This window comes from Anomaloglossus baeobatrachus, chromosome 2, assembly GCF_048569485.1.
Source record: "Anomaloglossus baeobatrachus isolate aAnoBae1 chromosome 2, aAnoBae1.hap1, whole genome shotgun sequence".
Lineage (NCBI taxonomy): Eukaryota > Metazoa > Chordata > Amphibia > Anura > Aromobatidae > Anomaloglossus > Anomaloglossus baeobatrachus.
Window position 1 is genome coordinate 349,297,450 of NC_134354.1, and position 21,512 is coordinate 349,318,961.

The 21,512-nt window shown below is 52.6% G+C and overlaps 1 protein-coding gene across 1 annotated transcript; it reads right to left on the bottom strand.

The window, feature by feature from the left end:
* Positions 1–14,207: 14,207 nt before the first annotated feature.
* LOC142291459 (speriolin-like protein) lies at positions 14,208–16,034 on the bottom strand. The gene is made up of 5 exons (XM_075336003.1): positions 15,797–16,034; positions 15,543–15,584; positions 15,111–15,155; positions 14,885–15,027; positions 14,208–14,573 (listed from the first exon to the last, which is right to left on the bottom strand). Exons 1-5 carry the CDS (start codon positions 16,023–16,025, stop codon positions 14,247–14,249), a joined length of 786 nt encoding a protein of 261 aa, XP_075192118.1. The 5' UTR covers positions 16,026–16,034; the 3' UTR covers positions 14,208–14,246.
* Between the last annotated feature and the right edge of the window lie 5,478 nt (positions 16,035–21,512).

The window sequence follows — 21,512 nt, forward strand, 5'->3', positions numbered from 1 at the left end:
GGGAGAGGAGGATAATAGGAGGAGTAGTCCTGGGGGGAGAGGAGTATAATAGAGGGAGTATTCCTGGGGGGAGAGGAGGATAATAGGATTAGTCGTCCTGGGGGTGAGGAGTCTAATAGGAGGAGTAGTCCTGGGGGGAGAGTTGTATAATAGGAGGAGTAGACCTGGGGAGAGAGGAGGATAATAGGAGGAGTAGTCCTGGGGAGAGAGGAGTATAATAGGAGGAGTAGTCCTGGAGGTGAGGAGTATAATAGGAGGAGTAGTCCTGGGGAGAAAGGAGGATAATAGGAGGAGTAGTCCTGGGGGAGAGGAGGATAATAGGAGGAGTAGTCCTGGGGGGAGAGGAGTATAATAGGAGGAGTATTCCTGGGGGGAGAGGAGGATAATAGGATTAGTCGTCCTGGGGGTGAGGAGTCTAATAGGAGGAGTAGTCCTGGGGGGAGAGGAGGAAAATAGGAGGAATAGTCCTGGGGGGAGAGGAGGATAATAGGAGGAGTAGTCCTGTGGGAGAGGAGTATAATAGGAGGAGTAGTCCTGGGAGAGAGGAGTATAATAGGAGGAGTAGTCCTGGAGGTGAGGAGTATAATAGGAGGAGTAGTCCTGGGGGAGAGGAAGATAATAGGAGGAGTAGTCCTGGAGGTGAGGAGTCTAATCGGAGGAGTAGTCCTGGGGGGAGAGGAGTGTAATAGGAGGAGTATTCCTGGGGGGGAGAGGAGGATAATAGGAGGAGTAGTCCTGGCGGTGAGGAATCTAATCGGAGGAGCATTCCTGGGGAGAGAGGAGTGTTATAGGAGGAGTATTCCTTGGGGGAGAGGAGGATAATAGAAGGAATAGTCCTGGGGGAGAGGAGTCTAATAGGAGGAGTATTCCTGGGGGGAGAGAAGAATAATAGGAGGAGTATTCCTGGGTGGAGAGGAGGATAATAGGAGGAGTAGTCCTGGGGGGGAGAAGAATAATAGGAGGAGTAGTCCTGGGGGGAGAGGAGTATAATAAGAGGAGTAGTCATGGGGGGAGAGCAGGAAAATAGGAGGAGTAGTCCTGGGGAGAGAGGAGTATAATAGGAGGAGTAGTCCTGGGGGAGAGGAGGATAATAGGAGAAGTAGTCCTGGGGGGAGAGGAGGATAATAGGTGGAGTAGTCCTTGGGGGAGAGGAGTATAAAAGAAGTAGTCCTGGGCGGAGAGGAGTATAATAGAAGTAGTCCTGGGGGTAGAGGAGTATAATAGGAGGAATAGTCCTGGGGGGAGAGGAGGATAATAGGAGGAGTAGTCCTGGGGGAGAGGAGTAAAATAGGAGAAGTAGTCCTGGGGGAGAGGAGTATAATAGGAGGAGTTGTCCTGGGGGGAGAGGAGTATAATAGGAGGAGTAGTCCTGGGGGGAGAGGAGGATAATAGGAGGAGTAGTCCTGGAGGTGAGGAGTATAATAGGAGGAGTAGTCCTGGGGGAGAGGAGTATAATAGGAGGAGCATTCCTGGGGGAAGAGGAGTATAATAGGAGGAGGAGTCCTGGGGGGAGAGGAGTATAATAGGAGGAGTAGTCCTGGGGGAGAGGAGTATAATAGGAGGAGTAGTCCTGGAGGTGATGAGTATAATAGTAGGAATAGTCCTGGGTGGAGAGGAGGATAATAGGAGGAGTAGTCCTGGGGGAGAGGAGTATAATAGGAGTAGTAGTCCTGGGGGGAGAGGAGTCTAATAGGAGGAGTAGTCCGTGGGGAGAGGAGGAAAATAGGAGGAATAGTCCTGGGGGGAGAGGAGGATAATAGGAGGAGTAGTCCTGTGGGAGAGGAGTATAATAGGAGGAGTAGTCTTGTGGGAGGGGAGTATAATAGGAGGAGTAGTCCTGTGGGAGAGGAGAATAATAGGAGGAGTAGTCCTGGGGGAGAGGAGTGTAATAGGAGGAGTAGTCCTGGAGGTGAGGAGTCTAATCAGAGGAGTAGTCCTGGGGGGAGAGGAGTGTAATAGGAGGAGTATTCCTGGGGCGAGAGGAGGATAATAGGAGGATTAGTCCTGCCGGTGAACAGTCTAATCGGAGGAGTAGTCCTGGGGAGAGAGGAGTGTTATAGGAGGAGTATTCCTTGGGGGAGAGGAGGATAATAGGAGGAGTAGTCCTGGCGGTGAGGAGTCTAATAGGAGGAGTAGTCCTGGGGGGGGAGAAGAATAATAGGAGGAGTAGTCCTAGGTGGAGAGGAGGATAATAAGAGGAGTAGTCCTGGGGAGAAAGGAGGATAATAGGAGGAGTAGTCCTGGGGTGAGAGGAGTATAATAGAAGTAGTCCTGGGGGGAGAGGAGTATAATAGGAGGAGTAGTCATGGGGGAAGAGCAGGATAATAGGAGGAGTAGTCCTGGAGAAAGAGGAGTATAATAGGAGGAGTAGTCCTGGGGGAGAGGAGGACAATAGGTGGAATAGTCCTGGGGGGAGAGGAGTAAAAAAGAAGTAGTCCTGGGGGGAGAGGAGTATAATAGAAGTAGTCCTGGGGGTAGAGGAGTATAATAGGAGGAATAGTCCTGGGGGGAGAGGAGGATAATAGGAGGAGGAGTCCTGGGGGAGAGGAGTATAATAGCAGGAGTTGTCCTGGGGGAGAGGAGTATAATAGGAGGAGTAGTTCTGGGGAGAGAGGAGTATAATAGGAGGAGTAGTCCTGGGGAGAGAGGAGTATAATAGGAGGAGTAGTCCTGGGGGGAGAGGAGGATAATAGGAGGAGTAGTCCTGGAGGTGAGGAGTATAATAGGAGGAGTAGTCCTGGTGGGAGAGGAGTATAATAGGAGGAGCATTCCTGGGGGAAGAGGAGTATAATAGGAGGAGGAGTCCTGGGGGAGAGGAGGATAATAGGAGAAGTATTCCTGGGGGGAGAGGAGGATAATAGGAGAAGTAGTCCTGGTGGGAGAGGAGGATAATAGGAGGAGTAGTCCTGGGGAGAGGAGGATAATAGGAGGAGGAGTCCTGGGGGAGAGGAGGATAATAGCAAGAGTAGTCCTGCGGGGAGAGGAGGATAATAGGAGGAGTAGTCCTGGGGGGAGAGGTGTCTAATAGGTGGAGTAGTCCTAGGGGAAGAGGAGTCTAATAGGAGGAGTAGTCCTGGGGGGAAAGGAGTCTAATAGGAGGAGTATTCCTGGGGGGGAGAAGAATAATAGGAGGAGTAGTCCTGGGGGGAGAGCAGGATAATAGGAGTAGTCCTGGGGAGAAAGGAGGATAATAGAAGGAGTTGTCCTGGGGTGAGAGGAGTATAATAGAAGTAGTCCTTTGGGGAGAAGAATAATAGGAGGAGTAGTCCTGGGGAGAAAGGAGGATAATAGGAGGAGTAGTCCTGGGGGAGAGGAGGATAATAGGAGGAGTAGTCCTGGGGGGAGAGGAGTCTAATAAAAGGAGTAGTCCTGGGGGATGAGGAGTATAATAAGAGGAGTATTCCTGGGGGGAGAGGAGGATAATATTATTAGTCGTCCTGGGGGTGAGGAGTCTAATAGGAGGAGTAGTCATGGGGGGAGAGGAGTATAATAGGTGGAGTAGTCCTGGGGAGAGAGGAGCATAATAGGAGGAGTAGTCCTGGGGAGAGAAGAGTCTAATAGGAGGAGTAGTCCTAGGGTGAAAGCAGGATAATAGGAGGAGTAGTCCTGGGGGGAGAGGAGTATAATAGAAGTAGTCCTGGGGAGAGAGGAGTATAATAGGAGGAGTAGTCCTGGGGGGAGAGCAGGATAATAGGAGTAGTAGTCCTGGGGAGAAAGGAGTATAATAGGAGGAGTAGTCCTGGGGGAGAGGAGGATAATAGGAGGAGTAGTCCTGGGGGGAGAGGAGTATAATAGAGGGAGTATTCCTGGGGGGAGAGGAGGATAATAGGATTAGTCGTCCTGGGGGTGAGGAGTCTAATAGGAGGAGTAGTCCTGGGGGGAGAGTTGTATAATAGGAGGAGTAGACCTGGGGAGAGAGGAGGATAATAGGAGGAGTAGTCCTGGGGAGAGAGGAGGATAATAGGAGGAGTAGTCCTGGGGAGAGAGGAGGATAATAGGAGGAGTAGTCCTGGGGAGAGAGGAGGATAATAGGAGGAGTAGTCCTGGGGGGAGAGGAGTCTAATAGGAGGAGTATTCCTGGGGGGAGAGGAGGATAATAGGAGGAGTAGTCCTGGGGGGAGAGGAGGATAATAGGAGGAGTTGTCCTGGGGGAGAGGAGTCTAATAGGAGTATTCCTGGGGGGAGAGAAGGATAATAGGAGGAGTAGTCCTGGGGGTGAGGAGTCTAATAGGAGGAGTAGTCCTGGGGAGAGAGGAGGATAGTAGGAGGAGTAGTCCTGGGGGGAGAGGAGGATAATAGGAGGAGTAGTCCTCGGGGGGAGAAGAATAATAGGAGGAGTAGTCCTGGGGGGAGAGGAGGACAATAGGAGGAGTAGTCCTGGGGGAAGAGGAGTATAATAGGAGGAGTAGTCCTGGGGAGAAAGGAGGATAATAGGAGGAGTAGTCCTGGGGGGAGAGGAGGATAATAGGTGGAGTAGTCCTGGGGGGAGAGGATTATAATTGAAGTAGTCCTGGGGGAGAGGAGTATAAAAGGAGGATTAGTCCTGGGGGGAGAGCAGGATAATAGGAAGAGTAGTCCTGGGGAGAAAGGAGGATAATAGGAGGAGTAGTCCTCTGGGGAGAGGAGGAAAATAGGTGGAGTAGTCCTGGGGGGAGAGGAGTATAATAGGAGGAGTAGTCCGGGGGGAGAACAGGATAATAGGAGGAGTAGTCCTGGGGGGAGAGGAGGATAATAGGAGGAGTAGTCCTGGGGGGAGAGGAGGATAATAGGAGGAGTAGTCCTGGGGGATAAGAGTCTAATAGGGGGAGTAGTCCTGGGGGGAGAGGAGGATAATAGGAGGAGTAGTCCTGGGGGGTGAGAAGTATAATAGGAGGAGTAGTCCTGGGGGGAGAGGAGTATAATAGGAGGAGTAGTCCTGGGGAGAGAGGAGTATAATAGGAGGAGTAGTCCTGGGGAGAGAGGAGCATAGTAGGAGGAGTAGTCCTGGGGAGAGAGGAGGATAATAGGAGGAGTAGTCCTAGGGGGTGAGGAATATAATAGGAGGAGTAGTCCTGGGGGGAGAGGAGGATAATAGGAGTAGTCCTGGGGGGAGAGGAGGATAATAGGAGGAGTAGTCCTGGGGGAAGAGGAGTCTAATAGGAGGAGTATTCCTGGGGGGAGAGGAGGATAATAGGAGGAGTAGTCCTGGGGGGTGAGGAGTATAATAGGAGGAGTAGTTGTCGCGGGCGGGGAGGAGGGTGTCAGCACACTACGCTCACCCCTTCTGCTCGGGTCCGGCGGTTGCTGCTCAGTGGTGGCTCGAGCTGTGGGCCGGATCCCGGGGGTTCTCGAGCGGCACTCCTCGCCCGTGAGTGAAAGGGGGTTGTTGGGTGTGGGGATTGTTTATTGTCCGTGACGCCACCCACGGTTGTGGTGATTTCACCACCGCTGCTCAATATGGGGATCCCGGGGATGGTGATGCGGAGCAGCCAGGTGTTGTGTTGCCCCTCCGTGGGTAGGGGTTGTTGATCCCGGGGCCCGGTGATGAGATGGGAGATGCAGGGCCTGGTGGGCGCAGGGACGCGGGGGCAGCGCTGTGCCTTGCGGCACTGTGGTACTCACTCAGCCTGAGACGTTGACACAGTTTTACGGTAAACCACACGGCTGGAAAGACGGTTCCCACGGACGGCTGCACTTGCTCTCCCAGTAGGTGACGGTGATGTCCCTTTTCCTTGCACCTTTGTTTCTGTGTTGGTAGCGATGGGTTCCCACTGGTAACCCGCTCCCCGGCTTCAAGCTGGACCGGAGGAGCTCTACTCTTTGCCCGCAGGCGCTGGCCCTGAGAAACTGGTGCCCTGGCGGTGGCGGTGTTTCTGCTACAATGGTTGGGCTGTTGCCTTCAATCGGGACTTGGTTGTTGGGGGATCTACGTCCCCTCCACTGACGGATTCGGCACATTATGGCGACTCCTAGCCTTGCCGGGGTCCGAGAGGCCCCTGCCCTGGTGCTGACTGTCCTTTGGTACACTGCTCCAGACCGCCGGGCCACTACCCGTCCGCGGTCCTTCCAGGAACTTCCAAACGGTCCCCCTCCAGACAGTCAACGCCGTTGCTGACCTTGCTGACCCTGTCCTGCACACAGCTGGACTCTCTTCAGGCTTTCTTTCTGTCACCTTTCACCTTCCTTCAACTTCTCCTACTCCTCCTTTACCACTTCCACTTCACTTCCCTCTCTAGATTCCACTCCACTCTAGCCCTCAGTTAGACTTCAACTGCAGGTTCTTCCCGCCTCCAGAGCTGTGAACTCCTCGGTGAGCGGAGCCAACCGCCTGGCCCACCCCCTGGTGTGAACATCAGCCTCTGGAGGAAGGCAACAAGGATTTTAGTTTAGCTTTGGTGTTCCTAACTGGGGTGTAGGGTGTGTTGGTGCAATGACCTGTGACCCCTGGCTTGCCCAGGGCGTCACATTCCCCCTTAGCAAAATGCAGACCGTCCGCGGGCTGCCCGTCCAACACCGGTTTTATTTTTCTGCAAAATATAACATTGTAAACGGTAACATATATACATTTTTAATAATTCTTCCCATAACGGGAGGCACTTTTCTTAAACGTTGCAAACGGTTTACGGTTACGGTTTCCGCTCTCTTCCACCCAAGCAACTTGGCCCTGATGCTGCCCCTAAAGCCCAGGCAGCACCCCTTGACCCACAGTCCAGCACAAGTCACCCGAGCGAGATCTGTCCTTCCCCTCCAGAGGGTAGCCACCGGTTCCTTTGGTGGCTGGGCCCCAGCCTGCTCTGCTGATGGCCCTCCCTCCAACCTGCCTCTCCGGAGGCGGCAATGCGGAAAACGGTAACGGTAAACAACTTATTTACAAGCCACTTTATGTTTGTGGTTGCCCTGCAAGTTCACGGGCTTGTCCATGGATAGTTCCCATGCAAACTTTTTAAACGGTCCCCACTGGGACAACGGTGCCGGCTCCGGCCGGTTGCAAATCACTTTTTGACAATCAGGTTACTGTTCGGTAATCATCTTATCATCAGCAGAACTTTCAAACAAACAACTCAATGGTGGTCCCAACGGGGACTGGACAACGGTGCCCCGCTGCCCTACTCCAGGCCTTCAGCTTCATCCGAGGGAGGGGGTGCAGGACTCACTCTGCTCTCCTGGCTGCCCCGCAGTTTCACATCCAGGGCAAACCACCCCCTCTCTCCGCAGTGTCGGGTGTACTGAACAAGGTCTCCCGGCATTAGGTTGCGGCCGGGATGCTCCTCAGGCAGGTGGGCATTCACATCCCGCCGGGCTACAAACACTTCGGCCTCCAGGCCCGGTTCATAGATAAACCCGTAGCCCCGGCGGACATCAAACCGCCTCACCTGCCCCTCGTACAGCGGACCCCGGACACGGAACGTGGCCTGGCGGAGATTCTCCTTCTCCCGGATAGCTCGGGCCACCAGCTCGGCCTTCTTCCTCTCCCTCTCTCCGATCTCCAGGCCCAGCGGTACCGGCTCCCTATCCCAATACGGCGCTGCTGTGAGCTCCGGCGCACGGGTCGGGCCCCGCGGGACATTCTGGAAGTTGCCCACTGTCAGGAATCTGGGCGGCGTGTCCCGCGGTGTCTTGGCCTTGGGCGCTGCCTTACAGCAACAACCCGGCGCTACCTCAGCCGAGGTGTGGGGGATGGGCATAGGGGCTTTCCGCTGCTGGGCCTTCGGCTCGGAGTGGGTCATCGGCCCCGGCTCGGGGGACGTTTCAGGGGATGCCTCCGGTTCGACCTTCGGAATCTTCCACGGCAACACCTCCGGTTTACTACGGGCTCCGGCTACAGGTTGGCCCGCCTGGGCGGGGACGCTGGGTATTGCTACCGGTTGCGGTGGTAGCAGGCCTAATGGCCTTCAACTTCTCCTACTCTTCCTTTACCACTTCCACTTCACTTCCCTCTCTAGACTCCACTCCACTCTAGCCCTCAGCTAGACTTCAACTGCAGGTTCTTCCCGCCTCCAGAGCTGTGAACTCCTCGGTGGGCGGAGCCAACCGCCTGGCCCACCCCCTGGTGTGAACATCAGCCTCTGGAGGAAGGCAACAAGGATTTTAGTTTAGCTTTGGTGTTCCTAACTGGGGTGTAGGGTGTGTTGGTGCAATGACCTGTGACCCCTGGCTTGCCCAGGGCGTCACATAGTCCTGGGGGGGAGAGGAGGATAATAGGAGTAGTCCTGGGGGGAGAGGAGGATAATAGGAGGAGTAGTCCTGGGGGGGAGAGGAGTCTAATAGGAGGAGTTTTTCTGGGGGGAGAGGAGGATAATAGGAGGAGTATTCCTGGGGGGAGAGGAGGATAATAGGAGAATTAGTCCTGGGGGGAGAGGAGGATAATAGGATGAGGAGTCCTGGGGGAGAGGAGGATAATAGGAGGAGTAGTCCTGGGGGGAGAGGAGTATAATAGGAGGAGTAGTCCTGGGGAGAGAGGAGGATAATGGGAGGAGTAGTCCTGGGGGGAGAGGAGGATAATAGGAGGAGTAGTCCTGGGGGAGAGGCGGATAATAGGAGGAGTAGTCCTGAGGAGAGAGCAGGATAATAGGAGAATTAGTCCTGGGGAGAAAGGAGGATAAGCATGGTACACATCAGGTAAGTGTGTCGCCCTGGGCAAGCCAGGGGACACAGGTCACAACACCACCACACCCCACACTCCAGGTAGGCACATCTGCTAACCTACAAATCCTTGTTGCCTTCCTCCAGGAGTCTGTGATGCACACCAGGGGGTGGGCCAGGTGGTTGGCTCCGCCCACCGAGGAGCTCACAACTCTGGAGGCATGAAGTTACCAGGCAGAAAGCTCAGGGAGGAGGAAGTGGAAGGAGTGAGAAGGCCCAGGCAGGGCAAGTGTGAGGAGCTAAAGTGAGAGTTAGCAGAGAAGGAAAGAAAAGTGGAAAAGGAGGAAAGCAAGTGAGGTGGCAAGAGGAAAGGAAAGCCTGAGAGCCCAGCGGTGTGTAGGGCTAGAACAGCAAGGTCAGCGACGGCGGTGACTGTCCGGAGGGGGACCGTTTGGAAGTTCCTGGAAGGACCCCGTTGGCTGTGTGCCCGGTGGTCTGGAGCAGTGTTCCGAAAGACAGTCAGCACCAGGGCAGGGGCCTCTCGGACCCCGGCAAGGCTAGGAGTCGCCAAATTTGCAGAATCCGTCAGTGAAGGGGACGTAGATTCCCCCAACAACCAAGTCCCGATTGAAGGTAACAGTCCAACCTGTACAGCAGAGGCACCGCCACCGCCAGGGCACCAGTCTCTGAGGGCCAGCGCCTGCGGGCAAAGTGTAGTGCTCCTCCGGCCCAGCTTGAAGCCGGGGAGCGGGTTACCGGTGGGGACCCATCGCAACCATCCGTACATACAGGTGCAAGGAAGAGGGACATCACCGTCACCTACCGGGGAAGCAAAGCAGCCGTCTGTGGGACCGTCCTACCAGCCGTTTGGTTTACCGTACAAACTGTGTCCAAGTCTCAGGCTGAGTGAGTACCATAGTGCCGCAAGGCACAGCGCTGCCCCCGCGTCCCTGCGCCCACCAGGCCCTGCACCTCACAAGCCATCACCGGGCCCCGGGATCACCAACCCCTACCCACGGAGGGGCAACACAACACCTGGCTGCTCCCCATCACCATCCCCGGGATCCCCGCATTGAGCAGCGGTGGTGCTACACATCACCACAACCGTGGGTGGCGTCACGGACATTATCCCAACACCCCAAACAACCCCCCTTTCACTCACGGGCGAGGAGTGCCACTCGAGAAACCCCGGGATCCGGCCCACCGCTCGAGCCACCACTGAGCAGCTGCCGGACCCGAGCAGAAGGGGTGAGCGCGGTGTGCTGACACCCTCCTCCCCGCCCGCGACAACTTGGCGTCACGAACAGGATCTTACCGCTCTGCCGTCTGGTAGAGGTGCGCCTTGTTACCGCCGGAGGTATCCGGCAGAAAAATTTCAGAAGCCACCATCTTTGGCGCGAAAAGTTCCCGCTCGAGCGTCTTCTCGAGCAGTAGAGGCGCGAAGGCCAAAACCCCGCCCCGAGAGAGGAGGGGCCGGAAAGAGCTAAGGGGGACGCGATGGCGGCCGGCCGCATGTGAGCGCGGCTGTGGAGGCAGGGACGCCAGGACCCTGCGGCCATTTATTGGTTCCTGGAAGAGGCAGCTGCTAAAGATGCTGAGTCCGACCAACAACACCGTGGTCCCCGCGCCCGGCATGGCGGCGTGGGTGGAAGTCCGGACCGCCCAGCTAAGCAGCCGTCTGCAGGTCCGCATGCAGCTCCTCCTGGAGGAGTGGGAGGCCGACATGGTGGAAGTGGTGGCTGCTGTGTGGAGATGCGAGGCGGAGGAAGATTTGGAGGAGCGGGTAAGAGACCCATGTCCCTGTATTCCCGAGGGATCGGCCGCTGCGGCTGAGGGGCCCGGTCTACACCCGTTCACCTTGCTGCCTCTCCCGCTACCCGCGTTAGCTGCTGCTGCCCCGCCACTAGGCCCGCTACCACCACCACCGGTAGCGGTACCCTGCCAATCCGCCCCGGCGGACCGACCTGCAGCAGAAGCTCATGACCACCCTGAACCGCTTCTATGGAAGAAGCCAAAGGCTGAGCCCGTCAGCAAAGATGCACCGGAGGCACGGCGGGGATGCAGCTGCCAGGAGGCAGAGGAGGCCATGTCACAGCGGGGTCCCTCATTACTGAAGGTGCCGGTCGTAGCCGACACGGAGGGACTCTGACTGGGTCCGTCCCCCGCACACGCTGAACCGGAGCAAACAGAAAGTACTCCCGGCTGGGAGCGGCGGCAACAGCAGCTGCGCAGGGAGATCGATGCCCGAGAGGGGTGTAGAGCGGATGTGCATGCCCGCATGTATATGGAAAAAGATCGCCTGCAGCGAGCTACCATTGGGGTCCAGAGCGGTGCACCATGTAAAGGTGGCACTAGAGCCCCACGAGTGAGAATGGACTGCTGAGCCGCAAAAGGCAGCGGAGTGCCGCTGCACAGTCCCCGTTGGGACCACCTGCTTGTTTGTTGAAAAAGTTTGAAAGTTTGCCAAAGTTGAAAGATGATGAAAAATGATTATCCGAGTTTTCACCTGATTCACCGTGTGATTTGCAACCGGCTGGAGCCGGCACCGTTGTCCCCGTGGGGACCGTTTAAAGTTTAAAAATGCATGGGAACTAGCCATGGACAAGCCCGTGAACTCTGCAGGGCAACCACAAACGTTAGTGGCTTGTAAATATGTTGGGTACCGTTACCGTTTCCGCAATGCCGCCTCCGGAGAGGCAGGTTGGAGGGAGGGCCCTGAGCAGAGCAGGCCAGGGCCCAGCCACCAAAGGAACCGGTGGCTACCCTCTGGAGGGAAGGACAGATCCCGCTCGGGTACCGTGTGCTGGACTGTGGGTCAAGGGGTGCTGCCTGGGTTTTAGGGGCAGCATCAGGGCCAGGTTACTTGGGTGGGAGAGAGCGGAAACCGTGACCGTATACCGTTGAAACGTTAAAAGAAAATGTGCCTCCCGTCTTGGGAAGAGTTTATTAAAAATGTATGTATGTTATGTTTAACCCTGTTATCCCCTTTTTACAGAAAAATAAAACCGGTGTAGGACGGCAGCCCGCGGACGGTCTGCGTTTTGCTAAGGGGGAATGTGTCGCCCTGGGCAAGCCAGGGGACACAGGTCACAACACCACCACACCCCACACTCCAGGTAGGCACATCTGCTAACCTACAAATCCTTGTTGCCTTCCTCCAGGAGTCTGTGATGCACACCAGGGGGTGGGCCAGGCGGTTGGCTCCGCCCACCGAGGAGCTCACAACTCTGGAGGCAGGAAGTTACCAGGCAGAAAGCTCAGGGAGGAGGAAGTGGAAGGAGTGAGAAGGCCCAGGCAGGGCAAGTGTGAGGAGCTAAAGTGAGAGTTAGCAGAGAAGGAAAGAAAAGTGGAAAAGGAGGAAAGCAAGTGAGGTGGCAAGAGGAAAGGAAAGCCTGAGAGCCCAGCGGTGTGTAGGGCTAGAACACCAAGGTCAGCGACGGCGGTGACTGTCCGGAGGGGGACCGTTTGGAAGTTCCTGGAAGGACCCCGTTGGCTGTGTGCCCGGTGGTCTGGAGCAGTGTTCCGAAAGACAGTCAGCACCAGGGCAGGGGCCTCTCGGACCCCGGCAAGGCTAGGAGTCGCCAAATTTGCAGAATCCGTCAGTGAAGGGGACGTAGATTCCCCCAACAACCAAGTCCCGATTGAAGGCAACAGTCCAACCTGTACAGCAGAGGCACCGCCACCGCCAGGGCACCAGTCTCTGAGGGCCAGCGCCTGCGGGCAAAGTGTAGTGCTCCTCCGGCCCAGCTTGAAGCCGGGGAGCGGGTTACCGGTGGGGACCCATCGCAACCATCCGTACATACAGGTGCAAGGAAGAGGGACATCACCGTCACCTACCGGGGAAGCAAAGCAGCCGTCTGTGGGACCGTCCTACCAGCCGTTTGGTTTACCGTACAAACTGTGTCCAAGTCTCAGGCTGAGTGAGTACCATAGTGCCGCAAGGCACAGCGCTGCCCCCGCGTCCCTGCGCCCACCAGGCCCTGCACCTCACAAGCCATCACCGGGCCCCGGGATCACCAACCCCTACCCACGGAGGGGCAACACAACACCTGGCTGCTCCCCATCACCATCCCCGGGATCCCCGCATTGAGCAGCGGTGGTGCTACACATCACCACAACCATGGGTGGCGTCACGGACATTATCCCAACACCCCAAACAACCCCCCTTTCACTCACGGGCGAGGAGTGCCGCTCGAGAAACCCCGGGATCCGGCCCACCGCTCGAGCCACCACTGAGCAGCTGCCGGACCCGAGCAGAAGGGGTGAGCGCGGTGTGCTGACACCCTCCTCCCCGCCCGCGACATAAGTATTCAAAGAGACAGTGCTGGGTCACTTGTTGGTCTCCTGCTGTGCAGCACGCATCAGCGTGTGACAGCGGGAGACCAACGATGTGAATGGTCAGGGAGCGGGCATACGCTGGTAACCATGCTACACAATATTAGCCGATGTGTACCATGGTTACCAGCGTACCCCGCCCCCCGCACGCACGGGAGCCCACAAAAGTGTACACCGGCAACTCCAGCAATGCGAGGGTATGTGTCGGCTGGCTTGCCGGCGTACGCTGGTGTGGGCTCCCGGGGGTACAGCACTCACCTGGGAGTCGGGGCTCCGTGTTGGTTCGGGGAATGCGTGCGGGTGGCGGGGCCAGAGCGAGCGTGCAATGCGTGAGGAGGGCGGGGCGTGGCCGAGTTGCAAATGCGTGCAGGGGGCCGGGGCGAGAGGCCAATCCGTGTGGGGGGCGGAGCCTGGGCGAGCGGCCAATCCGTCTGGGGGGCGGAGCCTGGGCGAGCGGCCAATCCATGCGGGGGGCGGAGCCGAGGCAAGGCGAGCGAGAGCGTGGCCGAGTTGCCAATGCGTGCAGGGGGCCGGGGCGAGAGGCCAATCCGTGTGGGGGGCGGAGCCTGGGCGAGCGGCCAATCTGTGCGGGGGGGCGGAGGCGAGGCGAGCGGCCAATGAGACGCTTGTCATGGTAACGTCAGAATTTTGGAGCAAGACAGACAGACAGAATAAGGCAATTATATATATAGATTAGCAAGCCGGCTTATTGGCGATAATAATTAATATTGGCGCTAGTACTTCTACAGTGTCGATATAGCAGGTTCTTGGCCATCCTCTTCTTCTTTGGCTACTGACCGATCCAGGCATGAAGTCAACTGATCATAATAAGCTAATTTCTGTTTGGGACCCTTATGGTTCAAACTCCAAAGTGACACTAATAACAGGGCCACTTTTAGCTGAACCCAGACCTCATACTGCCTTGTTATAATCCTACGTTGTACAATGGGGCCGTCAGTGCACCCAACTCTCAAAAGGAGGCCATCTTAAAGAGCCATCAAACCCCCACCACATCCTAGCAAGATTTCAATTCTTATCCATGAGCATTGCCATGTATGTATAAATTCAAGTAAATGAGGATAAACAGCAATACCAGACATAATCACTAGATGATAGTCTGCAAAAAGCAAAATTCATAATGTGAAACAGCAGTTTAAGGACAATATGGCAACATTCTAAGTAAGGTTTCCATGTCCTACTGGAGCACAAACCCTGAAGATTATTTTTCTTTTTAATGAGCAGAATCCATTTATGAATATTTTATTAGATTAAATTAGACACTTTTTTTTCAGATGAAACCATTTATTATATTTGTGATTTGGTTATAGAGATGAATGACTACCCTATGGTTAGATGAGCAGAGATTTTCCATCTTCTCTGGCAAAATATACCAGACAGTTGAGGATTATTATGATGTCTTCCACTATGTCTCTTGGCATGCACTCATTTATCATCTTCTTTAGGTATTGGGGGTCATTATAGGAGGAAAGATCTTCGGTTTTTGCATGTCTATCCTTCGTTATCCCATAGGTGTTGACTATGTACTCTGTAAAGTGTGGGTGCACTGTTGGGTTGTAGCCAAATTTCCTCAACTCATCCATGGTGTGATTGTAGCGCTGGTTCAACTCATATCTTAATTTCTGATTAACTTTTCCAGTCGCTGGAATTGTGGTCACCTGTAATCATAATATAGACCTTTAATATACTGGGGTAATCACAATATGGATTGGCTATTATAGCTAAGATCGGCAAATCTATTGACAAACACATTTCTGCCTGGCTAAGCTTTTATTATTCAAGGTGATGGCTCATTTTGCCATCATGCCATAATGAAGGCCTTGTCTACTTTTCCATATTCTACTACATGTAGATGCAATTTTGTTTGAAGAATTCACACAGTGACCACTTTACTACATTTTAAAAAAAATAAAAATAAAAAAATATAATAAAAATCTCATTTTTTTAATAGTAACTTTAGTTTTCTCACCTGTATAATCTTCTCCTTTATATTTGGTACTCGGTATCCATACATTCGTTGTTGCTCCAGAAAGATGGCACACAGAATCCGGCGGTCCAGCTGAAAGGCCAGCTCTCCGACAATGCGCTGACACTTCTTAATGTTTTCAAGGTCTATAAAAGTTCAATAGTAAAATTAGGGTTAGTGAAATCCCTACAATGACATATATTGAGAATGTAGATATAAGAATTGTCACCTAGGTGTGGGCCTGTATTGACCATTTGTGCTTCTTCTCTGAGGTCTAGAACATATAAATAATATTAAAATTAGTTGTACGTAATAAACATTAATGATAAAACTCCCTTGATAATAACCATACACCAGGAATGAGATAAACAGGTATCAGTCATACCCAGGGCTTGGAGCCTGAGGGCGCCCGACAGGTTCTACTGCTACAAAACTAGACCTACAAATCATGAATAGATATGGTGGACATCCCCCTTATAGTTAATCCATGATAAACCCTGAATGATAAGATCTACCTAAACATTTCAGGTTCTATCTAAACAATTCATGGTCATAAATCATCATAATTATGTTCTTGGACAAATGCAATTGTTCAAAAATGTGGAGTAATATATGAAATATCAAATATTAAGAAAATACTAAAATAATAAACATAACTCACAATGATGTTGTGATATTTCTGCATTTTTTTTCTCTTTCATGCCTAGAATACAAAAAATAGTAATCTGTATCTCCATGTCTGGCTTCCTATCACTTATACAAGAGAATGAACTGAAGGTAAAAAATGTGTTCACCAATCAAAACCATTCTATACATTGTTTCTCCAGATTCTACCAATCTCATTAGGAAATGTTAACATCAGCCCATTACAAATTCTGATTTGGTGGAAACTCCTTTGTGTTATCCCAGTTTTACCATTGTGGTCTTTCTTGTGTTGTCCAGGAGGTGTTATAATTTGAGCTTTTCTTTCATGTTCTTTTAAAGTACAGCGAAGCTCCACGTTCTCCTGCATTAGCCCCATCAGTTTGCGCAGCTTCGCATTCTCTTTTAGTAGACGCAAACTCTCGGTGTTGAAGGCTTCTTCATCACCAGAATATAAACCAGGATTGTCCATGTTGTAATTAGTAGAAGTTCCTGAAAACATCTTCACAGAAATTCTTCACCAGGTGAATGTCTGAGATGGAACACTGGGGAAACCTAATATTGTAAGTTCTGTGATGTCACCGGCAGCGTCACTGAGACCTGATAATGAGCTCATCGGTCATTGCAGGCAATAGGAATGTACCACATTGGAACAATAAGTACATGACTTGTATTGTGTGACCACGGGAATAACAATTTAACAGTATTAATTATAGAAAAATGAGAAACCAGTGCAATAAAAATGTTTTCTTTTGTAGGTTCCGTTTTGTTTTTTTTGTCCTCCATTCAGGTTTAAAAATCTCAACCTATTTATTCATTGCATCCCAATAGTCTATATTTTTTGGTCTTCACTTAGATGGGTATTACTAACAGGGTAATTATGCAAAGTAGTCTAAAGACACTCACCCCCATCCCCCAGGGAATCCTATGAGCAACACCCCTTTGATAAAGACCATAAACATTAGTATAATGAGCACACCAAATAAAATGGCCAAAATCTCTGCAACTGCATGGTGGATTTAAAATAAAAAAAAATCTACAAAATACGCATGGGAGCAGCAAGAGTAACACAATAGTAAAAATTGGCAATTTTTGACCTAGTGAGAGGTTTTCATTAAGATGATGTGACAGAATATACCTATTATTAAAATTTACATTTTATTGATATGCATTAAAAGCTAAACTCAAAACAAAGAATAAATTCACAAAGTGAAGGTTGCCGAAATACCATTAGTTTCCTAATCAATCTCCATGAAACACTAGAGAGGTGAGGGGTATACAAGCTTGTTATTCAAATAGCTTAGACCAGGGGTCTCAAACTCGGCTGGGTGTATGGGCCGCACACAGGAAAAAAATAATTTTAGGGGCCGCATTCCTTTCAGGAGAAAGTGACATTGGTAGTGGTACCATTTTTTTCTTTCTATACACCCTTGAATCACTGTTTTTGAACATTTTTCATTTGTCCATTATAACAAATGTGTAGTGTATACATACATACATACATACACACTTTTTTTTACATTTTTTCCCCTTTTTGTAAGTAATACAGTTTTACAATAACCACCGCATAGTAATTTTGGCCAACATCTTGTAGTAATGTGCCCCATCTTGTTTCCCATTCTGTAAAAATGTGTGCATCCTTGTCCCCTTGTAGCAATGTGCCCCAGCCTCAGCTAACACACACACACACACACACACACACCCTGTGCAGCCTCAGCACACCCCCCCCCCCACCCTGTGCAGCCTCAGCTAACACACACACACACCCCCCCACCCTGTGCAGCCTCAGCTAACACACACACACCCCCCCACCCTGTGCAGCCTCAGCTAAGACACACACACACCCCCACCCTGTGCAGCCTCAGCTAACACACACACCCCCACCCTGTGCAGCCTCAGCTAACACACACACACACCCCCACCCTGTGCAGCCTCAGCTAACACACACACACCCACCCTGTGCAGCCTCAGCTAAAACACACACACACACCCCCACCCTGTGCAGCCTCAGCTAAAACACACACACACACCCCCCCTTTGCAGCCTCAGCTAAAACACACACACCCCCCCACCCTGTGCAGCCTCAGCTAATACACACCCCCCCCACCCTGTGCAGCCTCAGCTAATACACCCCCCCACCCTGTGCAGCCTCAGCTAATACACACCCCCCCCACCCTGTGCAGCCTCAGCTAATACACCCCCCCACCCTGTGCAGCCTCAGCTAATACACACCCCCCCACCCTGTGCAGCCTCAGCTAATTCACCCCCCCCCCACCCTGTGCAGCCTCAGCTAATACACATCCCCCCACCCTGTGCAGCCTCAGCTAATACACATCCCCCCACCCTGTGCAGCCTCAGCTAATACACATCCCCCCACCCTGTGCAGCCTCAGTAATACACATCGCTAATACACATCCCCCCACCCTGTGCAGCCTCAGCTAACACACATCCCCCCACCCTGTGCAGCCTCAGCTAACACACATCCCCCCACCCTGTGCAGCCTCAGCTAACACACATCCCCCCACCCTGTGCAGCCTCAGCTAACACACATCCCCCCACCCTGTGCAGCCTCAGCTAATACACATCCCCCCACCCTGTGCAGCCTCAGCTAACACACATCCCCCCACCCTGTGCAGCCTCAGCTAACACACATCCCCCCACCCTGTGCAGCCTCAGCTAACACACATCCCCCCACCCTGTGCAGCCACAGCTAACACACATCCCCCGACCCTGTGCAGCCTCAGCTAACACACATCCCCCCACCCTGTGCAGCCTCAGCTAATACACATCCCCCCACCCTGTGCAGCCTCAGCTAATACACATCCCCCCACCCTGTGCAGGCTCAGCTAATACACATCCCCCCACCCTGTGCAGCCTCAGCTAATACACATCCCCCCACCCTGTGCAGCCTCAGCTAATACACATCCCCCCACCCTGTGCAGCCTCAGCTAACACACACACACACACACACACACACACGAAAACATTCTTCTCACCTGCTGTCAGCGGCATGCAGGCACGTGGACTCGGTGAAGCCTCAGCTACCACACACACACAGTGCAGCCTCAGCCAGCAACAGAACCACACACACACACACAGTGCAGCCTCAGCCAGCAACAGAACCACACACACACACACACACACAAACACACGGCATGACACACACACACACACACACAGTGCAGCCTCAGCCAGCAACACAGAACCCCACACACACGAAAACATTCTTCTCACCTGCTGTCAGCGGCACGCAGGCACGTGGACTCGGTAATGATCACAGCTGCTGTCATCGCTGAACTTACGGCCGGCGCGTGCAGAGCAGTTCTCACTGCACAACAGCCACTGGCCAATCACAGGCAATCATCTGAGGTCATATGCAGCAGGTGCTTGCCTCTGATTGGCAGGCGGCTGTTATTGCGTTCTGCAGCGAGAACTTCACTGTGCGCGGCAAAGACAAAACTGTAGGCTGAAATAAATAACTGGCGGCTGCGGCCCCTGCACCGGTCGCCATCTTTACCAGGTCCACGGGCCTGCGGGCCGCAAGAAGCCACCTGAAGGGCCGCATGCGGCCCGCGGGCCGCGTGTTTGAGACCCCTGGCTTAGACAATCGACACAGATAAAGCGGAAAAAAGATTTTGTTAACTTTTCCTTATTGTTACCCTTTTGGAATATATTCCTGCCTACCAATGGAGTACATCCTTACTTAACCGATGCCCCCATTCCTCGGCGGCTCTCCCTTTCCTTCACCCTTGCTTTCGCTCTCTGCGACTGTTTTTCAGCCACCAAACAAGCGGGATTGCCTGCCAACCACAGCAATGCCGTAGCCATGTTGGCTACTGGTATTGTTGTAATTGGCCAGCATGCTGCACTTCAGAGAGACTTGATGTAGGAAGAAGAGCTTAGATTAAAGCAGGCATATAGGCAGGGTTGTACACTTGCATCCTTAAGTGGCTTTCATGTGGCACCAAAAAGTGTTTTTAGCCTTGTTTATTGTAATAAATAAATAAAGAATAAAAAAAAAATTATGTGGGGTCCCCCTTTATTTTGATCACCTGCCAAGATAAAGCAGACCAGTGCAGGCTAGTATTACTCGGCTGGCAAGGTCCATGGTTATGTGGCCCTGCTGAGCCTAAAATAGCCTAGCCACCCCATAATTCACGCATCACATTAGTTGCACCAATTCTGACACTTTTCCGCAGCTCTTCCCAGTTGCTCTGGTACATTGCTAATCGAGGTAACGGTTTATGGGTTGATTTCAGCTGCGTAGTGTCAGCTCTCATCCAACCCAGTGGTTAATAATGGAAAGGAGTCTAGTAGACACCCCCATTACTGACCCAATAAGTATAATAGGAATAAATCCTCACACACAGAAAAATATAGTTTACTTGAATAAAGGCAAAAATAGAAGAATAGAAAAAAAACCCATGAATATCCAACACAATCAATGGTGTAGTGTTCCCACGAAATCCCCTGAATTTTTACTTCAATCTATGAGAAATATTGGGCCTGGCATTGACCAGCAGTGACTCTAGAGGTCATGCCCAATCAGTGCCTGAGCCACAATTTCTTAGCGCGGTGACATCACTGAGATCAAACAAGTTGGGGTCAAACAGGAAAACACCTATTCTAATGGGTACTTTAAACGCTGCGACATCGCTAGCATTTGCTAGCGATGTCGAGCGCGATTGCACCCGCCCCATTGTACGGCCGATATGTGGTGATCGCTGCTGTAGCGAACGTTATCGCTACGGCAGCGTCACGCGCACATACCTGCTCTGCGACGTTGCTGTAACCGGCGAACCGCCTCCTTTCTAAGGGTGCGAACCGCTCACAGTTCAGCGTCACAGCGACGTCACAACAGCGTCACTGAACCTAAACCGCCTCCCAATAGAAAAGGAGGGGAGGAGATGAGCGACCGGAACATCCCGCCCACCTCTTTCCTTCCTCCTTTTCCGGTGGACGCAGGTAAGGAGATGTTTGTCGTTCTAGCGGCATCACACACAGCGATGTGTGCTGCCGCAGGAACGACAAACAACATTGTACCTGCAGCAACACCGATATTATGGAAATGAGCGACGTGTCAACAAGCAACGATTTTGCGCTTGTTGATCGTCACTCATTTGTGTTACATGCTGCGATGTCGCTACCGGCGCCAGATGTGCGTCACTAACAACGTGACCCCGACGATATATTGGCAGCGATGTCGCAACATATAAAGTACCCCTAAGAAGCAAACACAGAGCTATCCAGGGAAGCAGAAGTTATAGCTTGCAGCTGGAAGCTTTAGAAGGGCATAGTGCCTTCCAGTAGGCGGAAGCCAGGAACTGATAGCTTTAGTTGGACTATACACACACCCATTCTGTCGGACTGGAAAGTACTACAGGTCACAGCCACTCTTACGTTAGTGGATGGAAAGAGTCTGCGCTGTTTAGAAATTCTGGTTCTAAGATCTCTTTCTGTCACCAGCACTGCCCACAGAAAGAACAGGGCGATACCTGATGACAAAAGTAGACATTGCAGGAACAAGATCTGGTACAGTTGTGACACTTATACTCACCCTAATCCAGGCTCCCCTTCCAAAGCGGCCACTGTCTCCGCTCCTATCCAGGAGAGCAGTGGGTACCGGACCATTCGCTTACAGATGCAAATACAATTGATTGCAGGGAGAGAGCAATGACCTTGACCCTGAGCTTGATGAGCAGTGGGAAGATGACAGGAAGTCAGCAATTTACTTTAAAGTTCCCCCTAAGAAACGCAAGAGGAAGTTCCGTAGGTGGGTGCCTACACTTCCTAACCCTCATCCTGGCCATCCTGGCCATCCTGGCCATGCCTATGAATGAAGGCGAAGATGCTGGGCCGTTAGGGCTCTGCATTTCTTTGCCAGAGAGGACCAGTGCTTGTAGATCGCTTCGGGTGGGGTGTGCAACACTTACTGTACTCTTCAGGGCAGCGTCCCTCACCTTGCAGCCAGCCACTACCGTGGATGTTT

Bases quoted from the DNA above. Each gene is read 5' to 3' on its own strand.
- LOC142291459 (XM_075336003.1), bottom strand. From the start codon at position 16,025: ATGTTTTCAGGAACTTCTACTAATTACAACATGGACAATCCTGGTTTA. The intron at 15,028-15,110 runs GTGACAATTCTT...GAACTTTTATAG, and splicing joins CAATACAGGCCCACACCTAG to ACCTTGAAAACATTAAGAAG. The intron at 14,574-14,884 runs GTGAGAAAACTA...TTATGATTACAG, and splicing joins TAAAGGAGAAGATTATACAG to GTGACCACAATTCCAGCGAC.